Here is a 24534-nt window from a genome sequence, read left to right on the forward strand (position 1 = left end):
TGTACTGCCTGGCAGGTGTGGCCCCACCAGATATTAGAAGGAAAGTAGCAGCCAGGAAAGAAAAGACAAAGGCGTTGACCTCACCAGCCCACCTGCTGTACAAACACCAGCCAGCCCGCCGTCAACTAAAATCTAGAAAAAGCTTCCTGCACACAGCAGAAAACATCATCGGGACACCGCAACAAGAGAGGCTGGCAATGTGGTGAGAAGAAAACACGCATCTTGGGGAATGGTTAGTCCCAAGTGAAGAACTCCATCCCAGCCATATGGAAGGATGGACGACATGGAAATCTCTTAATAGGCTCCACTCTGGTGTCACACGATCCAAAGAGAATATGTGCAAATGGGGCCTCTCAAATGAACCGGCACTGTGTGACTGTGGACACACTCAAACCACCACCCACCTCATGCAGTGTGTGCTGTACCCAAGCACCTGCACCATGAAGGATTTGATAAATGCCACCACAAAAGCACTGGATGTGGTCAGGTTCTGGTCCAAGACTTCATAAAATACAAAACTACTTGACCCTGCTTATGTATCTGTATACTTTTATACTCTTTTTGTATTTGTTATATATTTGATATGTATGTGTTAATTATTCTGATTTTATGTACCATGCTTCTGACATGATTAAATAAATAAATTAATCATAATGAAGATGTAATTTCAAGTAACTGAAACAAGATAGTGGCATACATATTCATATTAATAATATAGAAATATGTAACTATGAAATATGCTTACCATTATTCTGTCATTAGTAATTTACTTATAAATACATTTTGTGCAGTTCCTGTCAAATTTAATTTTTGGGACACTGTAACATCCTCAAATTCACAGAATCAGTTGAATAGAAAAATAGCATCTTTACAACCTTGCTTGCCTCTTGCATGAATTTCTACAGTTATCTATGAGCATCTGAATGAATATTAATATTACAAATGGAAACCCAGTTCAAAGTAAAGAAGGGAGAGCTGAAAGATGGAAGAACACTATACAAGCGAAGTGAAGCTGAAGACAATATTATAGAAATGGATGAAGAAATATATGAAGTTGATATGGAAAATATGATACTGTGAGAAGAATTTCACAAAGCACTGAAAGACCTACTATGGTGAAACAAGACATCTGGATGATGTACCCTCAAAATTACTGAGATTCTTGGAAGAATATACCAAGACAAAATGATTCCGCCAGGTATGCAAGATATGAGACAGCCGATATATCCTAGGACTTCAAGAAGAAAATAAATATTCAAATTTCAAAGAAGGCAGGTGCTGGTAAGTGTGAATATTACCAGATAGTTAGATTAATAAATTATGGTTGCAAAATACTGACACACATTTTCTACAGAAGAATGGAAAACCTGGAAGAAGCTGACCTCAGGAAGTTCAGTTTGAGTTCTGGATAAATGTAGGAACTGAGTTCCTGAGCAATGTACGAACATGTGAAGCAGTGCTAACCCTATGACTTATCTTAGAAGACAGAGTGAAGAGAAACAAACATACAATTCTAGACTTTATGGATTTAGAGAAAGCTTTTGATGGTCTTGATTAGAATACATTATTTGAAATCCTGAGGGTAGCAGGGATAAAATACAGGGATCAAAGGTTTTCTACAACTTGTACAGAAATGAGACTGTAATTGGTACATGTAAAGGAAGCAGTAATTGAGAAGGAAGTGAGATAGGGTTGTAGCCAGTCCCTGATATTATTCAGTTTGAGTATCGATCAATATGTAAAGGAAACCAAGGAGAAATTAGGAATGGAATTAAAGTAAAAGGATAAGAAATCACACTTTGAGATCTTCCAATAACATTGTAGTTTTGTCAGAGATGGCAAAAGACCTGGAAGATCTGTTGAATGGAATGGATAGTGTCTCAAAAAGATGAATATCAACAAAAGGGCAACAAGGGTAATGGAATGTAGTTGAATTAAATCAACCATTGCTGAAGGAATTAGATTATGGAATTAAGCACTAAAATTAGTTGATCTGTTTTGTTATTTGAGCAACACAATAACTGACTGATTGAAGTGTAGAGGTTCTAAAATATAGCCTAGCAATAGCAAGAAAAGCTTTTACAAAAAAACGAAATTTGTTAACATGAAATATAAATTAAAGCTTTAGGGAATATTTTCTGCAATTGAGTGCAGTATAGCCTTTATAGAAATGACATGTGGACTATATACTACTTAGACAAGAAGAGAACAGAAGGTTTAGAAATTTGTTACTACAGAAGAATGCTGAACATAAGGTGGGCAGATCGAATAACTAACCAGGAGCTATTGAATTGTATTAGGGAGAAAAGAAATTTGTTACACAACTTGACTAAAAAATTGATTGGCAAATAGGACACATCCTAAGGCATAAAAAATTATCAATTTGGTAGTGGAGGAAGAAATGGGGTGGGGGAGCTAACAATTTTGGAGGAGACCAGGTTTTTTTTTCAGTAGGCAGAATCAAATGGCTGCACACTACAGTAGTTATGCAAGTATGAAGAGGCCTGCACAGGGCAGACTATTTTGGAGGACTGCTTCAAACCAGACTTCAGACAGATGACCACAACAATAACAACATCATGCTAGTTAAGTAGGATATAATGGAATATTTAAGGAGTGTCGTAAATAAATAAACCAGCTTACTGCTTAATTTAAATTCTAAGCTATACAAAAATGACAATGACTTTCAAAGAATTTTGCCAATGTATGGAATAAATAAACTATTATTCTGTTTCATACCAAATGTTGCACAGTTTTTGGCTCCACTAAGTATAATTGCATTCACAAGTGGTCTGTAGCTTGTGTAGAGTCTTCACAAGCAGCGAAACAAAAACAGAAACATGAACCTTGCCTTGTTCCATACCTCCCTGGGAAGCTCCTTGTAATAGCAACTGAAATTTCACATTGCGGAACTGGGGTAGTTCTTGCCCACAGAGGACCTGATGGAATGGAGATTTCCACAGAACATATATTTAAAACATTAAACTCAGCTCAGAAGAGTTGTTCACTGCTTGAGAAAGAGCATTATGAATAATTTATGTGGTCAACAAATTTAATTTGTATCTCTACAAAGCACATTTCAAACTGGTAATTGACAATGACCTCTTGTTTATATTATGTGGCCTGCGCACTGGACTTCCAGATAAAACACCACAAAATTCATGAAGTTGAAATCTCCACTGCTCATGCATCAATATGAAACACTGCTACACACATGGGTAACCATATATCAGTGCACATGTCAGAATCCAGGAGATAAATGGGTGAAGCCACAAAGCATAAGGGTTACCTGTAGAAGAGGAAATGATACCGCAAGATGGTCAAGTTAAACGTGCCCGACTTAAGAGTGGACAAGACACAGACTAGGACAAGCCCAAAGTAACCTATGCAACAGCAAAGTTCAAGGTGGAAACCTTGGCCACAATGATGTTAATAGGCCAAGAACAATGAGAGACATAATCCACAAAGCAACCAGAGAAAAGAACCATGTGCCAAGTGAGGGTGTTAGTAAATAGTTGATAGTGAAGTATCCAACAACACTGCAGTGATGCTATGCCTTCTTAAATAGCCATCTAAGTCCATTTCTTCTGGTAGGTGTTCAACTTCTGTGGAGCCTAATAACAGATCTATTCCCCTGGAAATAGGCACTTGAGGGAAGAAACACAACAGATAGTGTGTGGTGGGGTGGAATGGGGATACAAGTGAAGACCCAGACGCTTTGACTGCCAGCTGCATGAGGAGAGGGTGTCTGGCGGTGTCCATTGCAATATCGCTGGTGATACATGTGCCACTGATTCTTGTGGATGTAGAAGGTATTGCTGATGCAATGGTGGGGAGTCACAGTCAGCCTCCAGGGATACCAGCTGCGGCTATACTTTGTCCCCAGAGGCACTGGAGGAGGTGGTGGTGGATGCAAGGCCTGGGCTCATGGCCGAAGGTGGTGGAGATGACAGCGCTTGAGCCCCTTCAGTATTTGCACCAAGGTAACTTGCCACCCATCAGTCTCCACTACTGTTGCCACCATCCAAGCCTAAGTAATCTAATAGGAGTGGTCCCACACAGCTTCACTAGGTGCTTAATGATGGGAGGGATGGGAGCAGGGTGCAAGGTGAGAAAATGAAGTAGGGTTGCTGGTTGCCATCTGTGGAGGAGCTTGGTGAGGCTATGAGGCTTGGTGATTGCAAAATGAGGTGAGGACTGATGTTGTGGCAGAAGATTTGGTGGCTTTTTTCATTTGCTAATTAAAAGCCCAAAGAAAATGATCCGCTTCACTATTTGAGGAAGGATGGAATGGACAGCTGCAAATACGTTGTATGAAGTGACCTCACAGCAATCTTTGAAAGCAGATGCCATGAATTGTGCCCCATTATTGGGAAACAACATGCAAGCATCCCTTCAGTGGCCAAACCCTGGGTCATGGTGGTAAAGGTGGTATCAGCCTTGGTGGATGCCATGTGTGCAGCACATGGGGACTTCAGCTAAGCATCCACAGTGAGCAACCACACTGATTCCAAAAACAAGCCTGCAAAATTGAGATGGACACAGTCCCAAGGATGGTGGGGGGTAGGCCAAGGAGTGAAAGACTGTGGGGTGCTGCCTGGTGCTGGGCACAGGCTTTGCTATTGATCCCTGACCAGTAAACATGTTGGTGAGCTAATGCCTTCATGCAGGACATCCGCCAATGTCCCCGGTGCAGAAAGCTCAACACACACTGGCCACATTCTCCTGGGATGACCACCCAATGTGCACCAGTCTCAGTGACCAAAAGAATGGCATTGTCTACAACTGAAAGTTGTATTAGCTGCTGCTTTTGGTCCAACAGGCAAACCAGTTTAGTGTCTATGTTACCAAACAACTTCCTCTTTTGCCTCATTGCCAATGCTATACACATGAGTAGCTGGATATCAGCACACACTTCAGAATCGAGGGGAGAAGCAGTTGAAGCCATGAGGTGGAAGGGCCACTTGTGCAGGGGAACATGATACCAAGCAGCAGTTGAGCTGAACACAGCTTACTTATGGCAGATAAGACGCAAACTACAACAAGCCTAAAGCAACATATGCAACAACAAGGTGCAAAGTGAAAACCTTGCCCAGAACAATGTCAGTAGGCCAAGAATGAAGAGAGAGACAATCCAAAATGTGACCAGAGAGAAGAACTAACTGCAAGTCATGGTGTTATTGTATATTTGACAGTACAGCAATAATAGTAACCAACAATATCAGACAACTGTACAGAACTTACTGACCATTCACTGGGTGGCCGTATTTATACCAGCTACGAGGAACACTAATGGCTGGCATACTCACTTGGTGAGACAGATGGCTTGCTTGTTATGTGAGGGTACTGACCCTACCTTGCAAGTAATACTCAGTTTCTGTTTATATGACGAAATTGGCTCTACTGTCAGCTTGTTTCCAGTGACTTCAGTGGCTTCTAAAACTATCAAAGATGGGCAGCAAAACTAGTTATCTTAGTATCACCAGGCACAATTCTACACCACTTCTCCCCCGTAGTCACCATTCCTGCTGCACAGAGCAGCCAGCACAAAACTAAGCAGCCAGCACAAAACTGCCAGATCCTGACCACACTTCTTAGCTACACAGGGGACAGATTTTTTAGGCCAAACCCCAGATCAGGGGAGACATACTGGACAGGATGAAAACAAAAGACTCAGTTAAAGTTGAAAAATACCAAAAAGAAATTTTCCAGACAACAAATGAAAATCATCTTATTAATAAAATGCAGCATCATCACAAGTTTAATGGGCAGGTAAGTAATGCATCCACTGACTTTCTATAGTTTAGCTCCTGTATAGCTTTCATTGTAAGTGCAAATACAAGTGGGAGGATTCTAGTGGCTTGTATTGAGATCTGCCTATACTATATTTTGGTTGATTGTGTCAGCTTCATTTTGATTTTTTTTTAGGCGGCTTCACCTGATGACATGAAGTACAGCTCACAAAAATCAGTTTATTTTTCACCATTATTTATCACAATCATTTCCCATTTTATTTATCATCTTAATTAAGAAGTCTGATTAATTATTCCTCTCCTTGGTGACATTTAAAGAAATGTTTAAATATACATAAAGTTTGAAGCATAATTTTCATTATGTGTCATATTTGTCCATATTTATTGCAGTGTCCAAGATGCCCACTACTTACAAAGCTGAACAAAACAAGTAATGAAGTAGCCACTATTTTATAATTCAGTGCCTTAGAGTGCATGTTGTATATTCTGCATTTAGGTACAGCTTGAAACAAATTTGCAAATATTTATGTAATTCACAATATCAGTTGAAGAAAAGAAAGCTGTGAGGGAAAACGTCTCCAATAGCTGGTAGTGATGGCAACAGTGTTTCTTGGTTCCGGCAGTATTACAAACAAACTCACATGAAAACCAGTTACAAATATCACCAACTTGAATAGTAATAAAATAACTTGACAAACCTGTAGACAACACCATTTTCATGTAGAAACTGTAGAGCCAGTGTAACCTCAGCAGCATAAAATCGCGCACGTGGTTCATCAAATTTTCGGGCCCGCTGAATTTGGAACATCAGATCTCCACCATTAACATACTCCATCACAAAGAACAGTCGATCCTGAAAGTTATGTTCCAATAGATGTTGTCAAAAATAAAAGTGCCTCCATTTCTGAAAGTGCATTTTAAGAAATATAAAGTTAACCCTACATAATTAAGAAATACTTTATCAAAATTATGAATATTTTGCAGAATCCACAATTACTGAAAAAAAAGGGTGTGTGTTTTCACACCAGTGGAAGTTGATGTTTGGGGAGGGAATGGCACGAAGAGGGGAATCCTGATTTCATAAGTTTTGGAGCCACCATTTAAGCGACCTTACTGTGCTCACGAGCATGCTCTGGGTGATCAACATAGCCCTTTGCTACATAGTGGATTTCTTAAATGAACAGCTGACGGAATGTTGCGCCCACATAAAAGTCTGCACAGAAGTTGCAGTAGCATTTGTATATGAGTTGCTGCTTTCATAAGTGAATCTGTCTATAAGGGGCAAGGATATGTTTTGCCAGAATTAGAATAGGATGTGCTGGTTGAGTGCAAGTGACAGGTCTTGTACCTTGGTCTCTCCCACAAATAAGATCTCTGTAGCAGATGTTGGAAGTAGGAATAGCATAAGGACAATGCAGGATATTTTTGGTTGGGTCTACAGCAATTATCACTTAGGACTTCAGAAGGATTTTGAAGAAGAGATTTCTCATTTCAGAGTATGGCAGTGAATATGGATTAGCTATTCTAACCTGAAATCTAAAACGGAAAAGGGAAACTGTTACTTTACATCTGGTTATGGAGTTAGTTGGGACATTGGATGTGTGGGATTGTTCATAACTACAGAAGAGCCATTTGAGGTGGCATGGCTCTAGAGGATACATGTTTTAGTACAAAAGAGATGTCAGCCACTGAATTAGAAATACATCAAATCCACCAAATAGCTAGTGACAACTCATGTTGCTGAGCACAAAATAGTTGACTTCAATAGCTGCTATACAATTCTTATCAGAAGTAGGATCCTGCAACCCTCCCACCAACATACAAGGCATGTTTTTTAAGTAAGGTCTGTTTGAACTTAAGTACACAATGAAAAGTTATTTCAAAAAAGTAAAATTATTTACAGAAAGTACATACTTCACTCTATTTTTTGACATAGTTGCCAAGTTTGTTGAAACACATTTCATACCTCTCAACCAATTTTAAATACCCTCTTCAAAAAAACTTGCCGCCTGCTCTGATAACCGAGAGGTCACTGCCGTTTTCACGTTGACATCATCATTGTAATGGTTGCTGAGTTGTTGTTTCAGGTGGAGGAACAGACAGTAATCGCTTGACACTATATCAGGACTGTAGGTTGGGTGGTCTAAAACTTCCCAGCCAAAACTGTCCACCATGCCTATCCCAAAATACAGACACCAAGATTTTGCTCTAGGACAGAGTCTGTTTGGCCTTCACCTTTACAGGTGAGTATGTGTGTCTCCATTCCATGCTCTGTTGCTCCGATTTGGGCATGATATGTGAACCCATGTTGCATCTCCAGTTATGATCTGACTCAAGAAGCCATCACCTTCTGCGTGATAATGAGTCAAGAACTTCATTGCACACTCAAATCCTTGTTTTTTGTGGTCCTCTGTTAGGAGTTTCAGGACCCAATGGGAGCACAGTTTCCTAAACTTTAGGTGTTCAGAAAAAATGTTGTAAAGCACTGATCTTGACACATCAGAAAATTTGTTTGAGGGACCTGTTGTTGTGAAGTGCCTGTTCTCACAAATCCTCGTTTCAACTGAAGCGACCAAATCATCTGTAATCAAAGAAGGGTGACCGGAGCAGTCCTCATCATGGACGTTGTCATGGCCATCTTTGAATTCTTGTACCCACTTATGCACTTTGCTTTCACTCATAATAGTATCACCGTACACTTTGCAAATCTGTTGATGAACTTCTGCAGCAGACAGGGTCCTTGCTGACAAAAACCATATCACTGAGCCAACCTCACACGCAACGGGCGAATTGATAGTCTTAAACATTTTGAAAGCACAGAACAGAACTGTCCAGGTTAGCTACAGAGCGGAAACTGAGCACAGTTGCTCCCGAGGCATGCTAGTGCACAACACACATGCTCACTGCAGTATATGCGTGAACTACTAGTGTCTACAACAAAACGGACCTTACTTAAAAAACATGCCTCATATTTCCATGGAGTACATCTGAAGATACTTCTGCATTTGTTTATCCAGTAACAAATTTCAGTTGCAGTTAACAAACATTAGCATTATATTAAGTCAAATAATTTTTGGAAGCCAAAAAATGCTGCTTCAGTCTGGTTGCTTTGATCCCTGGCTTCCAGCAACTCATTTTGGAGCTGAGAATATGTTCTAATATTCTACCACAGATGGATTACAATGATATTGAATGGTAGTTTTGTGGATCTCTTCTGCTACCATTCTTGCAGACTAGTATGACCCGTGGTTTCTTCCACTTACTGAGCACAGTTTTTAGTTCAAGAAATGTATAGTATATAGTGGTTAAAAGATGGATTAATTCATTGTATGCTCTGTATAAAATATACTTCAGATTTCAGCAAAGTTTGGGGCCTTGTGCCCTGGTCAATTTCAGTGGTTTCCACTGTTCCTTGACACCACTAACACTAACATCTATATCACACACTTTTGCAGTGATGCAAGAATTAAACTAGGGCAGTACTCCTGGACCTTCCTGTGTAAAATAACATAGTAAAATGGAGTTTAGTATTTATGCTTTTGTTTTGATCCCCACAACTTCAGTTTCTGTATAATCCATGACTGACTGGACACCCAGACACTAACTATGGTGTCTTCAATAGCTTTTACATGTTGTTGTTGTTGTGGTCTTCAGTCCTGAGACTGGTTTGATGCAGTGCTCCATGCTACCCTATCCTGTGCAAGCTTCTTCATCTCCCAGTACTTACTGCAACCCACATCCTTCTGAATCTGCTTAGTGTATTCAACTCTTGGTCTCCCTCTACAATTTTTGCCCTCCACATTGCCCTCCAATGCTAAATTTGTGATCCCTTGATGCCTCAGAACATGTCATACTAACCGCTCCCTCCTTTTTGTCAAGTTGTGCCACATACTCCTCTTCTCCCCAATTCTATTCAATACTACATCATTAGTTATGTGATCTACCCATCTAATCTTCAGCATTCTTCTGTAGCACCACATTTCGAAATCTTCCATTCTCTTCTTGTTCAAACTATTTATTGTCCATGTTTCACTTCCATACATGGCTACACTCCATACAACTACCTTCAGAAACGACTTCCTGACGCTTAAATCTATACTCGATGTTAACAAATTTCTCTTCTTCAGAAACGCTTTCCTCCCCATTGCCAGTCTACATTTTATATCCTCTCTACTTCGACCATCATCAGTTATTTTGCTCCCCAAATAGCAAAACTCCTTTACTACTTTAAGTGACTCATTTCCTAATCTAATTCCCTCAGCATCACCTGACTTAATTCGACCACATTCCATTATCCTCATTTTGCTTTTGTTGATGTTCATCTTATTACCTCCTTTCAAGACACTGTCCAATCCGTACAACTGCTCTTCCAAGTTCTTAGATGCCTCTGATAGAATTACAATGTCATCGGCAAACCTCAAAGTTTTCATTTCTTCTCCATGGATTTAAATACCTACTCCAAATTTGTCTTTTGTTTCATTTACTGCTTGCTCAATATACAGATTGAATAGCATCGAGGAGAGGCTACAACCCTGTTTCACTCCCTTCCCAACCAATGCTTCCCTTTCATGCCCCTCGACTCTTATAACTGCCATCTGGTTTCTGTACAAATTGTAAATAGCCTTTCGCTCCCTGTATTTTACCCCTGCCACCTTTAGAGTTTGAAAGAGAGTATTCCAGTCAACATTGTCAAAAGCTTTCTCTAAGTCTACAAATGCTAGAAACATAGGTTTGCCTTTCCTTAATCTTTCTTCTGTGATAAGTCGTAAGGTCAGTATTGCCTCACATGTTCCAGTATTTCTACGGAATCCAAACTGATATTCCCCGAGGTCGGCTTATACCAGTTTTTCCATTCGTCTGTAAAGAATTCGCATTAGTATTTTGCAGCTGTGACTTATTAAACTGATAGTTCAGTAATTTTCACATCTGTCAACACCTGCTTTCTTTGGGATTGGAATTATTATATTCTTCTTGAAGTCTGAGGGTATTTCGCGTGTTTCACACATCTTGCTCACCAGATGGTAGAGTTTTGTCGGGACTGGCTCTCCCAAGGCTGTCAGTAGTTGTAGTGGAATGTTGTTTACTCCCGGGGCCTTGTTTCGACTCGGGTCTTTCAGTGCTCTGTCAAACTCTTCACGCAGTATTATATCTCCCATTTCATCTTCATCTACATCCTCTTCCATTTCCATAATAGTATCCTCAAGTACATCGCCTTGGTATAGACCCTCTATATACTCCTTCCACCTCTCTGCTTTCCCTTCTTTGCTTAGAACTGGGTTTCCATCTGAGCTCTTGATATTCATACAAGTGGTTATCTTATCTCCAAAGGTCTCTTTAATTTTCCTGTAGGCAGTATCTATCTTACCCTTAGTGAGATAAGCCTCTACATCCTTACATTTGTCCTCTAACCATCCCTGCTTAGCCATTTTGCACTTCCTGTCGATCTCATTTTTGAGACGTCTGTATTCCTTTTTGCCTGCTTCATTTACTGCATTTTTATATTTTCTCCTTTCATCAATTAAGTTCAATATTTCTTCTGTTACCCAAGGATTTCTACTAGCCCTCGTCTTTTTACCTACTTGATCCTCTGCTGCCTTCACTACTTCATCCCTCAGAGCTACCCATTCTTCTTCTACTGTACTTCTTTCCCCCATTTCTGTCAATTGTTCCCTTATACAGGGAGAGCATAAGGGAGCTTTTACATATTATACTCATTTCTTTGGGTTCATGAGAAGTCTGTTGATAATACATGCCCTGAAACAATAGTCACTGAAGGCTTCATGTGTTGTCCTCCTAATAGCTAAGTGTGTTCGATTTAACAACTCTCCATCTGTAGCTCTGTGCTTTGTTTCAGACTTGTTTTGCGATAGTCAATGTTTATCTAGAAGTGTCTCATAGAAGGCTCCTCTCCTCACGAATGAAGGGGTATACCTCTCCAGTGCTTGTACAACTATCCTTTACAAATTGAGCCAAATTTCCTTTGCATGCTCCTGCCCAGAGCTAAAAGTTTCAAGTTCCCTCTTGATATATAACCCTACTGCCTCTTTATCTACTTTATTGATGTAACTACTTCTACTTGTTTTGATTTTATGCTGCACTTTTGTAATAATTGTCATTATCTGCCTCAGGAACACATATACCACATTCACCATGGACAGCTTTAAAGAGGTCAGGTTTATTTGTTGTAACTGCATCTAAAATATTTCCATCATATGTTAGTTTTTGAACTATCTATTTGATGCAGTTATCATAAAAATTATTTGATATTCTTTCAGAGGATGTCTTGTCATGGTTACTATCAATAAAGGTGTAATTATCCCAAATGATTGTTATATGAGTAAAATCTATTCCAGTGATGACACTGTGAATTGGCACTGAGTTTTTCTCTAGAAATTTCAGTTACCTTTGGTGACGAATCTGGTGCTTGATGCAAAGAATATAATTATAACTTCACATGCATCTTCAATTTCTACATTTATGGATCTGGGATGATTATTCCATCAATAATTCACATTAGGCTAGCCACCACTAATACTCATTACGATTATATTTACTACAGGTATCTCACTGCAATCAGTTTTGAGTTCTGACTAGCTTTCTGTGCTCAATATCATGAGAGCTTCATTGCTGTTTTGGAGAGCTTCAAACTATGAGACTTGCTTCAGCAGTTGATCACTAGTACATTAACAGTCTTACCTGAAAGGGGCATTTAATTTAACCTTAAACTAAAACTTTGGGATCTTGTACTGCTGTCATTATCTGAATTGGATAGAGAATAAATTAATCCAAAGAAAAAATATTGTGTGCATTCTACATAACAGTTAGCTACCCAGGCAGCACACACTAATTTGTAGGGCACCCCTGAGCCACTTAGAGGGACCACATGGCACGAATTTAATAAGGCACAGGCTAGCTTGTCATAGAACCTTCAGAGTTTCTTGAACAATATCCCAAATGGTTCATAACCAGTATTGATCAATTCTGGGGACAATGCTATAGGTTGTGAGATCTGTAGTTCTGGGAGCAAGACTGGTTTTCTCAACTTTCTCCATCATTCAGCATAATAGTCCAAGTATGACCTTGCAGCCCAGATGACAGACATTAGTCACTCCATTGTGCACCACATTCTGCAGCTAGTTGCACTCTGTTTCCCCAGCTTTTTCAGTATGAAGCCACCCAGGCACACACTCTGAGTTCAAATGCAGATTCTTCATATTGATCGCTGCCATTTCTTCTAAAAGGTACTGTTATTCCACATTTAATACATTCCTAATAAGGCAATTTAGTGCACAAAAAGTTCACAATGCTATTGAAAACATAAAGGGATAATGTTGCACACAGAAAGGCCACAAACCTTGTCTAAAATTGCATAAATGAGTCTTTGTAAGGTTAAGATTTTAACTGTTTGCTTGTTTGTTTATTCCACTATCAAATGACAAGTTTGAGGAAGGTAGAGTTTAAACTGTTGGTTAGTATGCTTCTGACATTAGTGAAAATTAAAGATTTAAACTATTCTTTGTTAGTGGGACATTGTGAGAGGCTAGTGTTCAGTGACAGCAGACCATGTGTCATGGAGATGTTGTATATGGAGGTGGCAAAGTAATGGAAAAGTATCTGTTCAGTGTCAGTGGAAGAAGTGACATGTATTGTAAATACATGGAGGTGGCTGCAGGCAGTGGATGGTGGAGACATTAGTCAATTAGGGTACACAGTAAGCAGCTACACTAGGAAGTCTGAGATGGTTAGGCTTGACAATTTTTTGGGAATCATGTAGAAGGTTTATGTAGAGATTATTTGGGGGTAAGAAAGGAAATTGATTCAGGTGAAATATTTTAGGATAACTCTAGGCATTTTAGTATGCACTAGAGATCAAACTGCAACTGTGGAACAGAGCCTGTTCAGCAAAACTTGTTGGTGTCTGGCAGTTGGCAGAGACCTTCTGATGTATAATACTTTGGTTTCTGACAACAATAGTGGGGCATTTGTCTACAATGAGGATGATCAGACTCTGAGACAAAGTGTTTGCATTTCCATCTACCATGAGATTGGTGCCATTAGGAGGGGATCTACATAGAAAAGTGACGCCAGGTTGGAGAATAAGAATTCCCAGAAGGGCAATGATGGCAGTTACATGGGGAAAGGGAAAAATCACAGTACCTTGTGGATTAGAAAAAGTTCTATTTGAGATTGAGATATGGGCTAGCTTTGGTTGGTAGGGTGGTTGAAAAGGATGTGATTGTGTGTGATGTATATGTGGGAGAGGGGGGGGGGGGGGGGACTGGAATGTTTCTGGGAAAATGTTATGTAAAACTGGTGAACAAGACAACAGATAGAATACTTTCTTGAGATGATGTTTAGAATGCTGTTCCAGTTATTATATGTTAAGGGTGTCAGTTTAGAAGATGTGATGCAGGAACCCATACAGTAATTACGTCTTGTTGGGATAGAAATAATGGAAACCAAAAGTAACAAAGGAAATTAACACAGGGAATAAACAGTAGAATGAAACAATGTATGAAATGCATTACAACTATGGCACAACATTTTAGTAAGGTGTACCAATGACTGGCTGAACCGTATGAATGGCCACTACCAATCTGCAGCCAAGTGATCTACAGGTGGCAATAAATGCTCTGTTGTGACCTCTTTGAAACCTATGCCATTTAGCTCACCCCACAACACCAACTTCTCTGAACATCCTTCAAACACAGCCTTTGATCCCACAATTCTCTTGGCCAAAACTTATGCTAGTCCTTGTCCTAGACATACCACTACCACTCTCCCAAACCATTTCTTGCCCTCTTCACTACCTCACCCTACCATCAACATCTAATTTCTCTCTGCTTACTAGCTTAAATTACTGATGTATGCATGTCATCCAAAGTTTTATCAGCAGACTCCCTCTTCTATGACTGCTGGCCCAAGCTCCCCCCGCCCTGCACTCTTCCCCCCCCCCCCCCCCCCCCCCCATCACTCTCTCTCTCTCTCTCTCTCTCTTATCTCCATGTGAACATGAAACTGCCCATCCTGCACATCAATTGAGAGGTACTATTTTCCTACATTCTCCCTGTAATGTTTCTTCCTCCCTAACCCTTGTCTTTGCCTTCCTCATGTCATTTCTCATGTCTTTCAGTTTCCTGCTCCTCTTACTGTTTCACATGTCTGCTCCCTCCAAGACAACCACTCACTTGAGTTCACTGAAGCTATGTCAGTGTCGCTGTGTGTGTGTGTGTGTGTGTGTGTGTGTGTGTGTGGCATGCGTGCGCACATGTATGTGCCAGTGACAGAGAGAGATTTTTGTTTATTGCCTATACAACGCTCAACACTTCCTCTATTATGTGAAGGGCTGTTTAGCACACACAATGTTTCCTTTTTTCCCTTTTTGTGTGTTTCATTTGGGAGTTTCCATTATTGTACTAATAAAAGGAAACGATTGCTGGATAGAAACAAAATTAACAGTCACTGGGGTAAATAAAAGAATTTAAGAATATGTGCATTGCACTCTTGCAACATACGAGCAGCAAAATTTAACTATCATCTAAATGAATTGGTTTCAAGTAGTGAACTCACCTTAGTCTGAAAACAGGAGTGCAGAGCAGTGAGAAATGGATGTTTTGCTGCAAGAGCTAGGATACGTTTTTCAGTCATTGTACAATCAACATCATCATCCTGAATGATGACGTCTTTCTTGAGCACCTTTACAGCATACACTTCATCAGGACAGCCCTTTCTCTCTGCCAGCATCACTTTACCAAAGCTACCTTTTCCAAGCACTTTTATAAAGTGAAAATCATCCAGTCCTAATTTTCGTGGACCACTTCGTGTTGACTCATTGCCTCCAGAACTGTCAATGGCTGCAGAATGTCACAGACACATCAAAAGGTTTGGATCCATATTTTCAAAAAGAGTGACATTGACTACAGCAGTGTACATCTTGTAAAAAACAGAGACATATATAAAATATTCACAACTGACATACAGAAAAATAATTTTAATCTTGTGTTTATTTTTATGTTTGTAACAAACAACCAAGCATCACCTCAAAAGAAACTGGAAAAAACATTAAATATAAAGAGATAGTAGTACTCCATCAGTGTGTGTTCATACTAGGTAAAGTTCTTTGGTGACTTGATCCTTACAAGGTCCTTTTGTAATTTCTTAAACATAAATATTCAATATAAACAACAAAAAATGAATATGAACACCTTCCTGTCTCCAAAGCATTACAGGTCATTCAAATTATGTCAGATTTAGCTCTTTCATACTCAATCATAGAGCACTGCTGTTCCACCCAGCTAAACAGTGCTCACATTAAAATAATTGACACACAGCTCATCCAAGCAAAGTATTAATCCCACAAACATGCACTGGCTCATATCCATAAGGAGATCACAGTCATTGCTGAAAGTGTGGACAAGAATAAAAAAACAACCCAGAATTGGCAATTCATTCAGAATTTTTACTATTAGAACCTCAGTGACTGAGGTCTACAAAACCATTATGGCACATACCAATCAGTCTGCAGAACAATTATTTCAATATACAAGACTTCTGGAACAATCAATTGCAAAAGCAAGCTTCCTTGCTGCATCATAAAATAATTAAAACAACAGGTTTTCATCCATCCACATGACACTGGTGCATACTGAACAGGACCATAACTGACTGAGCCAGATGTGGAGCACTGTTGCAGCAATAAGGATGGAAGCCCTTTCCTCAGTGTGGCTGTGGCAAAAGGGGCACACTATATGTCATATGACATTTGAATGGTCCCTCAAAGCTTTCAAAGGAACAAAGCAAGACTTTCACAACTTCCCAGAGAAGCTTCTGACTAGATTTCAAACTTGGGCTTACAGCTATGAACTCATTATGAACTTGAGATTCTATGTATCTGCATAGTAATGCATATTTTTGTTGTGAATTTTTTTTTCTGTCGTCATATGATAAATAATAATAGTATGTCAGACAAGACATCCAAGACTATTCTTTTTTTATATTTATTACCAGCTTCATTTTCTAGATCTTTTCCATGCAAGATCTTCTCCTCATGAAATTTCCTTGGTATCCACCAATCTGTACATTTCATTATTGTTTTTCCACTCTGTTCAGCAGTGCCCTTGAGAATTTCTGATAGATCATTAGTAGTGGTGACACTCTGCTGTAGTTTCCAGTCTCCATTTTATCCCTGTCACTATGAAGAGAGAGAGTAGTGTTAATGCCCATTCGAATCGGAGTTCCTCTTCTTCTTGTAAGTTTTTATGATATTTTTATTCTCTTCGGTTGTTGGTGGTTTTGAGTCTAGATTTGGTCCTTTGTTTTTCACTTATTCGTTTCATATTTAAGTACCCTGTTTTGTATAGTTTGTGGAGTTTTAGGAGAATTACTGAGTTATTGAGAAGTAATAAATTCTTGTTAAGCTCATACACTAGCATCCAACTTCATTCCGCAAGCCTCATGCACTAGAATTCTTACAGAGGTAACCAAACGACAAGCAGTAGCATCTATTATGAGATAACAAGTGTACTTTATAATATAGTGAAAGCTTCAACAATGCATTCATTCCACAATCACCTGCTTTTTGAAAAATATGTTCAGAATGGTGACTTTAAGAGTGGCCAGCATAATGTTCTCTTCCATGCTGATCAGATTATGAGTGTTGTAAAACATGAAAGAGACATTCTACCACCTCTTACCACAGACAGCAATAATGCTGAATATGAGCATGAATAGTGTTTAGTGTATTTTGACCTCCTCGTCTATATTGGTGTCTAACATCAACAAGACAGTATACTTATTTGCTTGACAACACCTCATGTGATTTTACCAGTCTATCCATGTAGGGAATGGTTCTGATGAATCTGTTCATAATCCAATGCAAGGCCCAACCAGCTGTGCCATGAAGAAGACTCTCAGTTTTCATCCCATGCCATGCACATCCCATGGGATCTCATCTGCTGCTGATCTCAGGCCAAACGTTCTTGCACATTGCCAACAGAACTTCCATGGAGCACATATATGATCAGGTTCTCAGTCTAAACTACCAACTTTCAAGCTAGAGCAACCTGTGATGAGGTTCCTAATCACCAAATTCATACTATGCAGTTACAGAATCATCTATGATACTTCCAAGTTCACAGCCTTACTAAGCAATGTAGAGGATTATGCCCACATTATTAGTGACCTTCCAACAAAGGCAAATTCGACACTGCAAAACTGTCATTGCTGCACCCAAGAGACCAGGCCCCCTCATCAAGAGATCAGAGCAACTGCTACAACAAATAAATAATGAGGAAGGATTGGGCAGGAGACCATCTCAGCTGTGGAGAAATCTCTGTGCACTGATCAATCTGATTATCATGCCAGACAGAACACTGTGGTTAATTAAAGTACCTCCTTAGATACAGTCAGCAATAATTTCACACAAATACAATATTATGGGTAAATTATACAGACTAGTCACATTAATGTGACCACCATATATCTTTGACATCAACATGCAATAATCACTCACGGACAGTAGATGGCAGCACTATCAATGGAGGGTATATTAAGAATGTCACAGGGACATGGAAACAATAAAATCATTGTTGTAATGTAGAAACAGAGCAATTTATCTGATTTCCAAAAGCGCATGATCATTGGCTTTCGGGGCCAAGGGAGGAAGCATTTCCAATATGGCTAAGTCTGTAAACTGTTCGTGTGTTGTAGTGGTTTAAGTATACATGCATGACAAGATGACACTATTCACAACTGGCACCAAGGTACCTGTGCCGCACCACAGGCCACAGATGACAGAGGTGAACGTCAGTTGTGGACATATATATGGGTGAATGAATAGATGTGGAACTGCTGAGAAGCTGACTGCTCAGATGGGGCTACCAACAGCATCTCCTCAACGACCATTCAGCAAATGTTGCTACATTTGGGCATTCACGCATGCTGACTGCTGTTCATCAGTGACAAAGGCTGGCATTTGCATGCCAGTACCACAGGTGGACATCGACTGAATGGTGACAGGTAGCACTTTAGATGACTCAAGATTTATGCTCCATCAAAATGATAGCCATTGGCATGTACAGTGTGAAATGTCTGAAAGCAAAAACCATGCAACCAGGAGTGAGCATTATGATCTGGGGAATGTTTTTGTTCCATTCCCTGGGTGATCTCATTATTCTAGAAGGAAGAATGGATCAATGCATATTCTTGAGGACCATGTCCACTCCTTCATACAGTTTGGGTTCAAATTAATGATGAAGGGAAGTCTTTCCGCTCCCGGGACTGGAATGACTCCTTGACTCCTTACCCTCTCCCTAAAACCCACTTCCTTTCGTCTTTCTCTCTCCTTCCTGAAGAAGCAACCATCGGTTGCGAAAGCTAGTAATTCTGTGTGTGTGTTTTGTTCATTGTGCCTGTCTGCCGGCGCTTTCCTGCTTGGTAAGTCTTGGAATCTTTGTTTTTAATATATTCCTTCATACAGTTTGTTTTTCTCACCTTGATGGCATCTACTGGCAGGACAGTGGAACATGTCACACAACTTGCAGCATAGTGCATTGTTTGAAGGGCACTAGAATGAGATTACTTACTTCCCTGATCACCAAATTCTCTGGATTTAAACCCAGTCAAGAACGTTTGGAACCCCCTCCAATGGGCTCTAAGTGCCGTGGATCCTCATCCGAGAAACCTAGCTGGCCACAGCACTGGAGTTGGCATGGCTTCACATCCCTGTTAGTACCTTCCAGAACATCATTGACCCTCTTCCTGCATGTCTTGCAATGGTCCATACTGCAAAAGGTGTTTATTCAGACTTTTTACAGGTGGTCACATTACTGTGAGTGGACAGTCTATTTCTGGTTGACAGACTTTTTGCAGTCCGACAGCAATGACAATGCCTGGGCACAGTGCACAACAATGAATGCAACCAGCAACTTTCAGGTATGGCATATTGGCTGCAGCCAAGAGGAGATATCAGTCCTGAGAAATCATGTACACTCACGAGTGTGACGTCAAGAGTGACCACCCCAGAAGTGATGACTTTCAGCCAGCCATGACTGCCACACACATGGCCGACAACAACATGCCTCATAATAGTAAGGGGGCATGCCCATCATTGTGTTGGTTTCACTCCTATTTTGGCGACCAGGCATGCGACTGCTCAATGTCATGTAACCACCCAAATGCAAGATGTGGACTGCAATAGGCGCCTAGCAGTTATGGCTTTTCCTCGGCATGAACAATTTTGTGTGAAATTTTAGACCATTCTGTTACAGCAACTTCCTTGTTGATTCCCTCAGACACAAGTGAAGCTGCAGTTGGCACAGTACTACAGCAAACAGATGTGGGCAAAAACAACTGTTACATTTCTTTTCGCAGAAGCTAACCAAGTCTTAATGTAAGTGGTCATTTTATAATTGGGAACTGCTAGCCATGTATGAGGTCATGTGACACTTCAAAGAAGAAGGTGGGCCCTAACAAGTTACATGCATCACAGACTGCTGGCAGGTTCAATACACAACCCAGAAAAAGACTGTCCCCCACTGCAGTTCAACTACCTCATTTATACCGATGTTCAGCACCTCAAGAGCATTGTGGCAGATTACCTATCTCAAGTTAACACACTGCCAGTTAATATCAACTATGAAGATCTCACTGCAGCTCAACAACAGGATCCAAAAATCTGCAAACTTCTACAATGTTCCTCCATGGAAGTCTGGTGTGATGTATCACAACAACCAACCCTATCCGCACGTTCAGCTAACTGTCAGAAAGCCTATTTTCGATAGCTGCTGAAGCTGGAGGTATGCCCTGCTGTTAAGCCTGTTATGGACCGATCTATCAGGTTTGATGTGAAGCGAGACTGCAAACTGTGGACTGAAACCCCAGCCCATATAGTGAAACAACACATTACGTGAATAGCAACACTGCTCCTCCAACACTGCACCTCATCATAAAATTTTGTGTACAAAGACCAGCATTGCAGCCACTATATTTCAGCGCACATTGAGTACTGAAATGGAGGGACATAGTACTACATGGGAAGCCAACCACCGTCTCCATGGATCACCTTCAACCTGGACTGGATTTTGCAAAAGTGCTGCTTAGACAAAAACCAAAACACAAGAAGAGGGGGCTGGCAATGCACCACCTCATCTGCCACCGCCACAAGTGACCCTTCTGCCAAGACAACTTGAGAACTATGACACCAACCGGCAATCTTGCTATGACTGCATCCGTCGACCTCCCCCTACCTTAACCAGTATCATTGGAGGAGGTGCACCATCACTGCACTTCCTTGCCAAGAAATAGAATGGTAATGTTCTTCATTGCAGCTGGGCACAGCATGACTGATCATGTGAAACTACATGAAGAACATGTGAGTGGCTGAGCTCTTTGTTGGCCTTGTCCCATCAGTGCTCCACACTGCATGGGAGGGCTCTGAGGGGACCCCATTGTCAATGATGAAATATCACAAAATTAAAACTCTTTGGCAGTGACATTAGAGTAGTCTTTCCTGCGGGAGGAATATCGTAATCAGTCGAGTCATATTCAGCTAACTGTGTATGTATGCAGTCCATCTGTACATTCCATTGTTAATATTAAATTTGTATTAATTGTACTCATTGGCATTTAGATTCAATCTGTAAGCCTCCACACTAGAATTCTTAGAAGTTTTTAAGTACAAGCATTGGATAAAACAATAGAAACACTGCAAAAAATGTATGAGTGAACATAAACGTAGATGCTAACCAAGCCCATAGACTGTGTTCGTGTGCGATTGTGAGTGCATTGTCAGAGGTAAGTGAACTTGAATGAGGGCAAATTGTTGATGTTGCATGGTAGGTGCTCCAGTAACCAAGGTAGCAAAAATATTTGTTCAAGAGGCACCATATCAAAAATTTATATGGCATACAGGGAAAGTGGAAAAACATCATCCACTGAGTGACAAAGGGAAGGAATTGCACGTTGAGGGATTGTGATGGATTGTCGCTGAAGAGGATCGTGGCAAAAAATAAGAAGATGATAGCTGCAAAAGTCACTCGTTAACTCTATCAGCAGCAAAACAATACAAAGGGAGCCCCATGACCAGAGGACTGCACGGTGATCTGGAATTCCAAAACCATTCATCAGTGATGCAAATGTCATAGCAGGAGAATGTCATGCCAAAGCCATAAAACTCAATGTATGGAGCAATGGAAGAAAGCCATTTGGTCAGATGAGTATTTCACACTGTTTCCAACTTCTGGCTGAGTTTATGTCCCAGGAGGAAATGTGGTAGGGATTTGGTGGTGCTTTAGGCAGTCATATCACTGTATTCCAAGAGCCCCATGTTTACTCTGTGAGGTCTCATTACTGCCAAGAATTATGTGACCATCTGGCTGATTAGGTCCATCGCATGGTACAATGTTTATTCCACAATGATGATGCTATGTTTCAAGATGATAAGGCCCCTGTTCACACAGCTCACGTTGTCCAGAACTAGTTTTATGAGCAAAAGGATTTAGTGTTGCATCTTCCCTATCCACAACAGTCACCAGATCTGAACATTATTGAGCCTTTGTGGTCTACTTTGAAGAGAAAGGAGCACAAGTGCTATTTGCCTCCAACATTGTTACCTGAACTTGACACTGTTTTGGAGGAAGAATAGTATAAAATTCCCTTGGAAACCATACAGGAACTGTATTTATCCATTCTGAGATGACTGGAAGTTGTTTTGAATGCCAACAGTTTTCCTACACCATATTAGCCATGGTAATTTGTTGTGCTCTCTGTGTTTCCATGTTTTTTGTCCACTTCCCGACTGCATCAGCTGCCTTGTAAGTAAAAGTACTGATACTATTTTTATATCCATACTTGTATCACCTAAAGGAAAGGAAGAATTAGTGACTTCTGATAATGCAAGTGTAAGGTCATTTACATATGTCAGAAACAACAGAAGACCATAAGAAGAACCCTGTGGCAAACTATGTGTTGTTGCTTAAAATTCCAAGTGCCTATTGTTACATGATTAACACCATTTTCTGCCAAGAAATGAAGATAACACCCTTGCAAATTTCTGTGTTAATCATTCCCTAATAATTTAACTTTTGCTTTGGTTGGTTGATTTGGAGGGAGGAGACCAAACAGCAAGGTCATTAGTCTCATTGGATTAGGGAAGTATGGGGAAGGGAGTTGGCCCTGCCCTTTCAAAGGAACCATCCCGATATTTGTCTGAAGCAATTTAAGGAAATCATGGAAAACCCAAATCTGGCTGGCTGGATGTGGGTTTGAACCGTTGTCCTCCCGAAAGCAAGTCCATTGTTAAACTGAGCGAGGTGGCACAGTTGTCAGCACAACCACTGCGCCACGTCACTTGGTTTAACTTTTGCTGAGAATATCATTGTTCACACAATAAAAACTGAAGTCAGCCATAACATATACCTAATATATTCTGATTTATTGATTTCAGCATAATAACTATCAAGATTAATACAGCCTGTTCAGCTGAGAGTCATTTTGTATATCCAGAGAGTTTTCTGCTGCACTAAGTTTGTTTAAATTCCATTGGACTTTATTTTCTTAATATTTTTCTAAAGATCTGGTAGCAGTAATAGGGGCAGCAATCCTTTATTATAGTTTTGTCTCCATTTTATTGAAGTTGGAGATAGCATATTTAAATCTGCTTCCTGGAAATTACCATTAAGAAAAGATTCATTACATAAATAAACCATTGAGTTATGTACCTTAAAAGAGCATCATGAGATTATTCTGCTACTTATTTCATTACAAACAAGAGAACTGATAACACTGACAGCTATTTTAGAGATTTCTGTTGTAGTTGAATGTTATCGAACTTGTTTGGAATGCTGTTTCCAGGTACTTTTAATTTATTGCTCTTGTAGTTTTCAAGTTCTTATTCTTTATTATGAGAGTAAATATCATCAAATGTAATGACCAGATATTCCACTAACTTCAATTTGAACTAAGCCTTGACAGTATTTATGTGTCTATAAAACTGTTACTAGTGGTAGTGTTCCTAGTTCCCAGAACTCTTGTTGTAAACTGTAAGAGGTAGGTTAGACTATATGAAGTTGAGACGGACTCAGATATAGTTCTAGAACAGTATTGTTTTAAAAAGTTTAAATGAAAACTTCCAGTTAACATACCTCCTTCTGTTCAGAAGCTAAAACTTATAATAAGGCATCAAGTGTTTTTCATGGATAACTCAAAATTATCTGCTGGAGCCATGTGTATTGTGGATTTTTCTATTAAGTGGTAGTGACTGCTACATACTCATACTGCAGTTTGCACATGTGACAATCACTTGTGCCAATCTCAAATGTTCTGCAACACAGTACAAAGAAAGAAGAATGTCGTCCACATGCTGGCATTTTTCCCGCTTGGGACACAGTGATATGCCTGCAGCGACTCACCACATTTGTGTTTAGCACAGCAGAGCAACTAGTGATGTTTACTCTTTGTTTGAGATGTTCTGTTACTCTTGTTAGAAACAATGCCTGTACCTACCTCAGTAAAGTGGTTTTGAGAGTCAATAATCTGTTGAAGTTGCATCTCATTTCTGACTGAACAGAAATTCAAATGCAGGATACTCTCACACCACGTGGTCTAACACACTGCTTCCCGAGCGGAAAGGAGTGCCGGTCCCCGGCACAAATCCGCCCAGTGGATTTGTGTTGAGGTCTGGTGTGCCAGCTAGCCTGTGGATGGTTTAAGGCGGTTTTCCATCTGCTTTGGCAAATGTAGTCTGGTTCCCCTTATTCCACCTTTCTCCATGTTGTGTACACCA

General features: G+C 40.1%; 1 protein-coding gene across 2 annotated transcripts in view; it reads right to left on the minus strand.

The window, feature by feature from the left end:
- Positions 1-24534, minus strand: part of LOC126361442 (calcium-independent protein kinase C) — a 219019-nt gene that overhangs the window by 50737 nt on the left and 143748 nt on the right. For both annotated transcript variants that reach the window (XM_050007790.1, XM_050007792.1), the window contains exons 9-10: positions 15324-15607; positions 6452-6606 (exon numbers count right to left, since the gene is read on the minus strand). In XM_050007790.1, the coding sequence (XP_049863747.1) occupies positions 6452-6606; positions 15324-15607 (439 nt within the window). The remainder of the gene's footprint in view (positions 1-6451; positions 6607-15323; positions 15608-24534) is intronic.

This window comes from Schistocerca gregaria, chromosome 1 (assembly GCF_023897955.1).
Source record: "Schistocerca gregaria isolate iqSchGreg1 chromosome 1, iqSchGreg1.2, whole genome shotgun sequence".
Taxonomy (NCBI): Eukaryota; Metazoa; Arthropoda; class Insecta; order Orthoptera; family Acrididae; genus Schistocerca; species Schistocerca gregaria.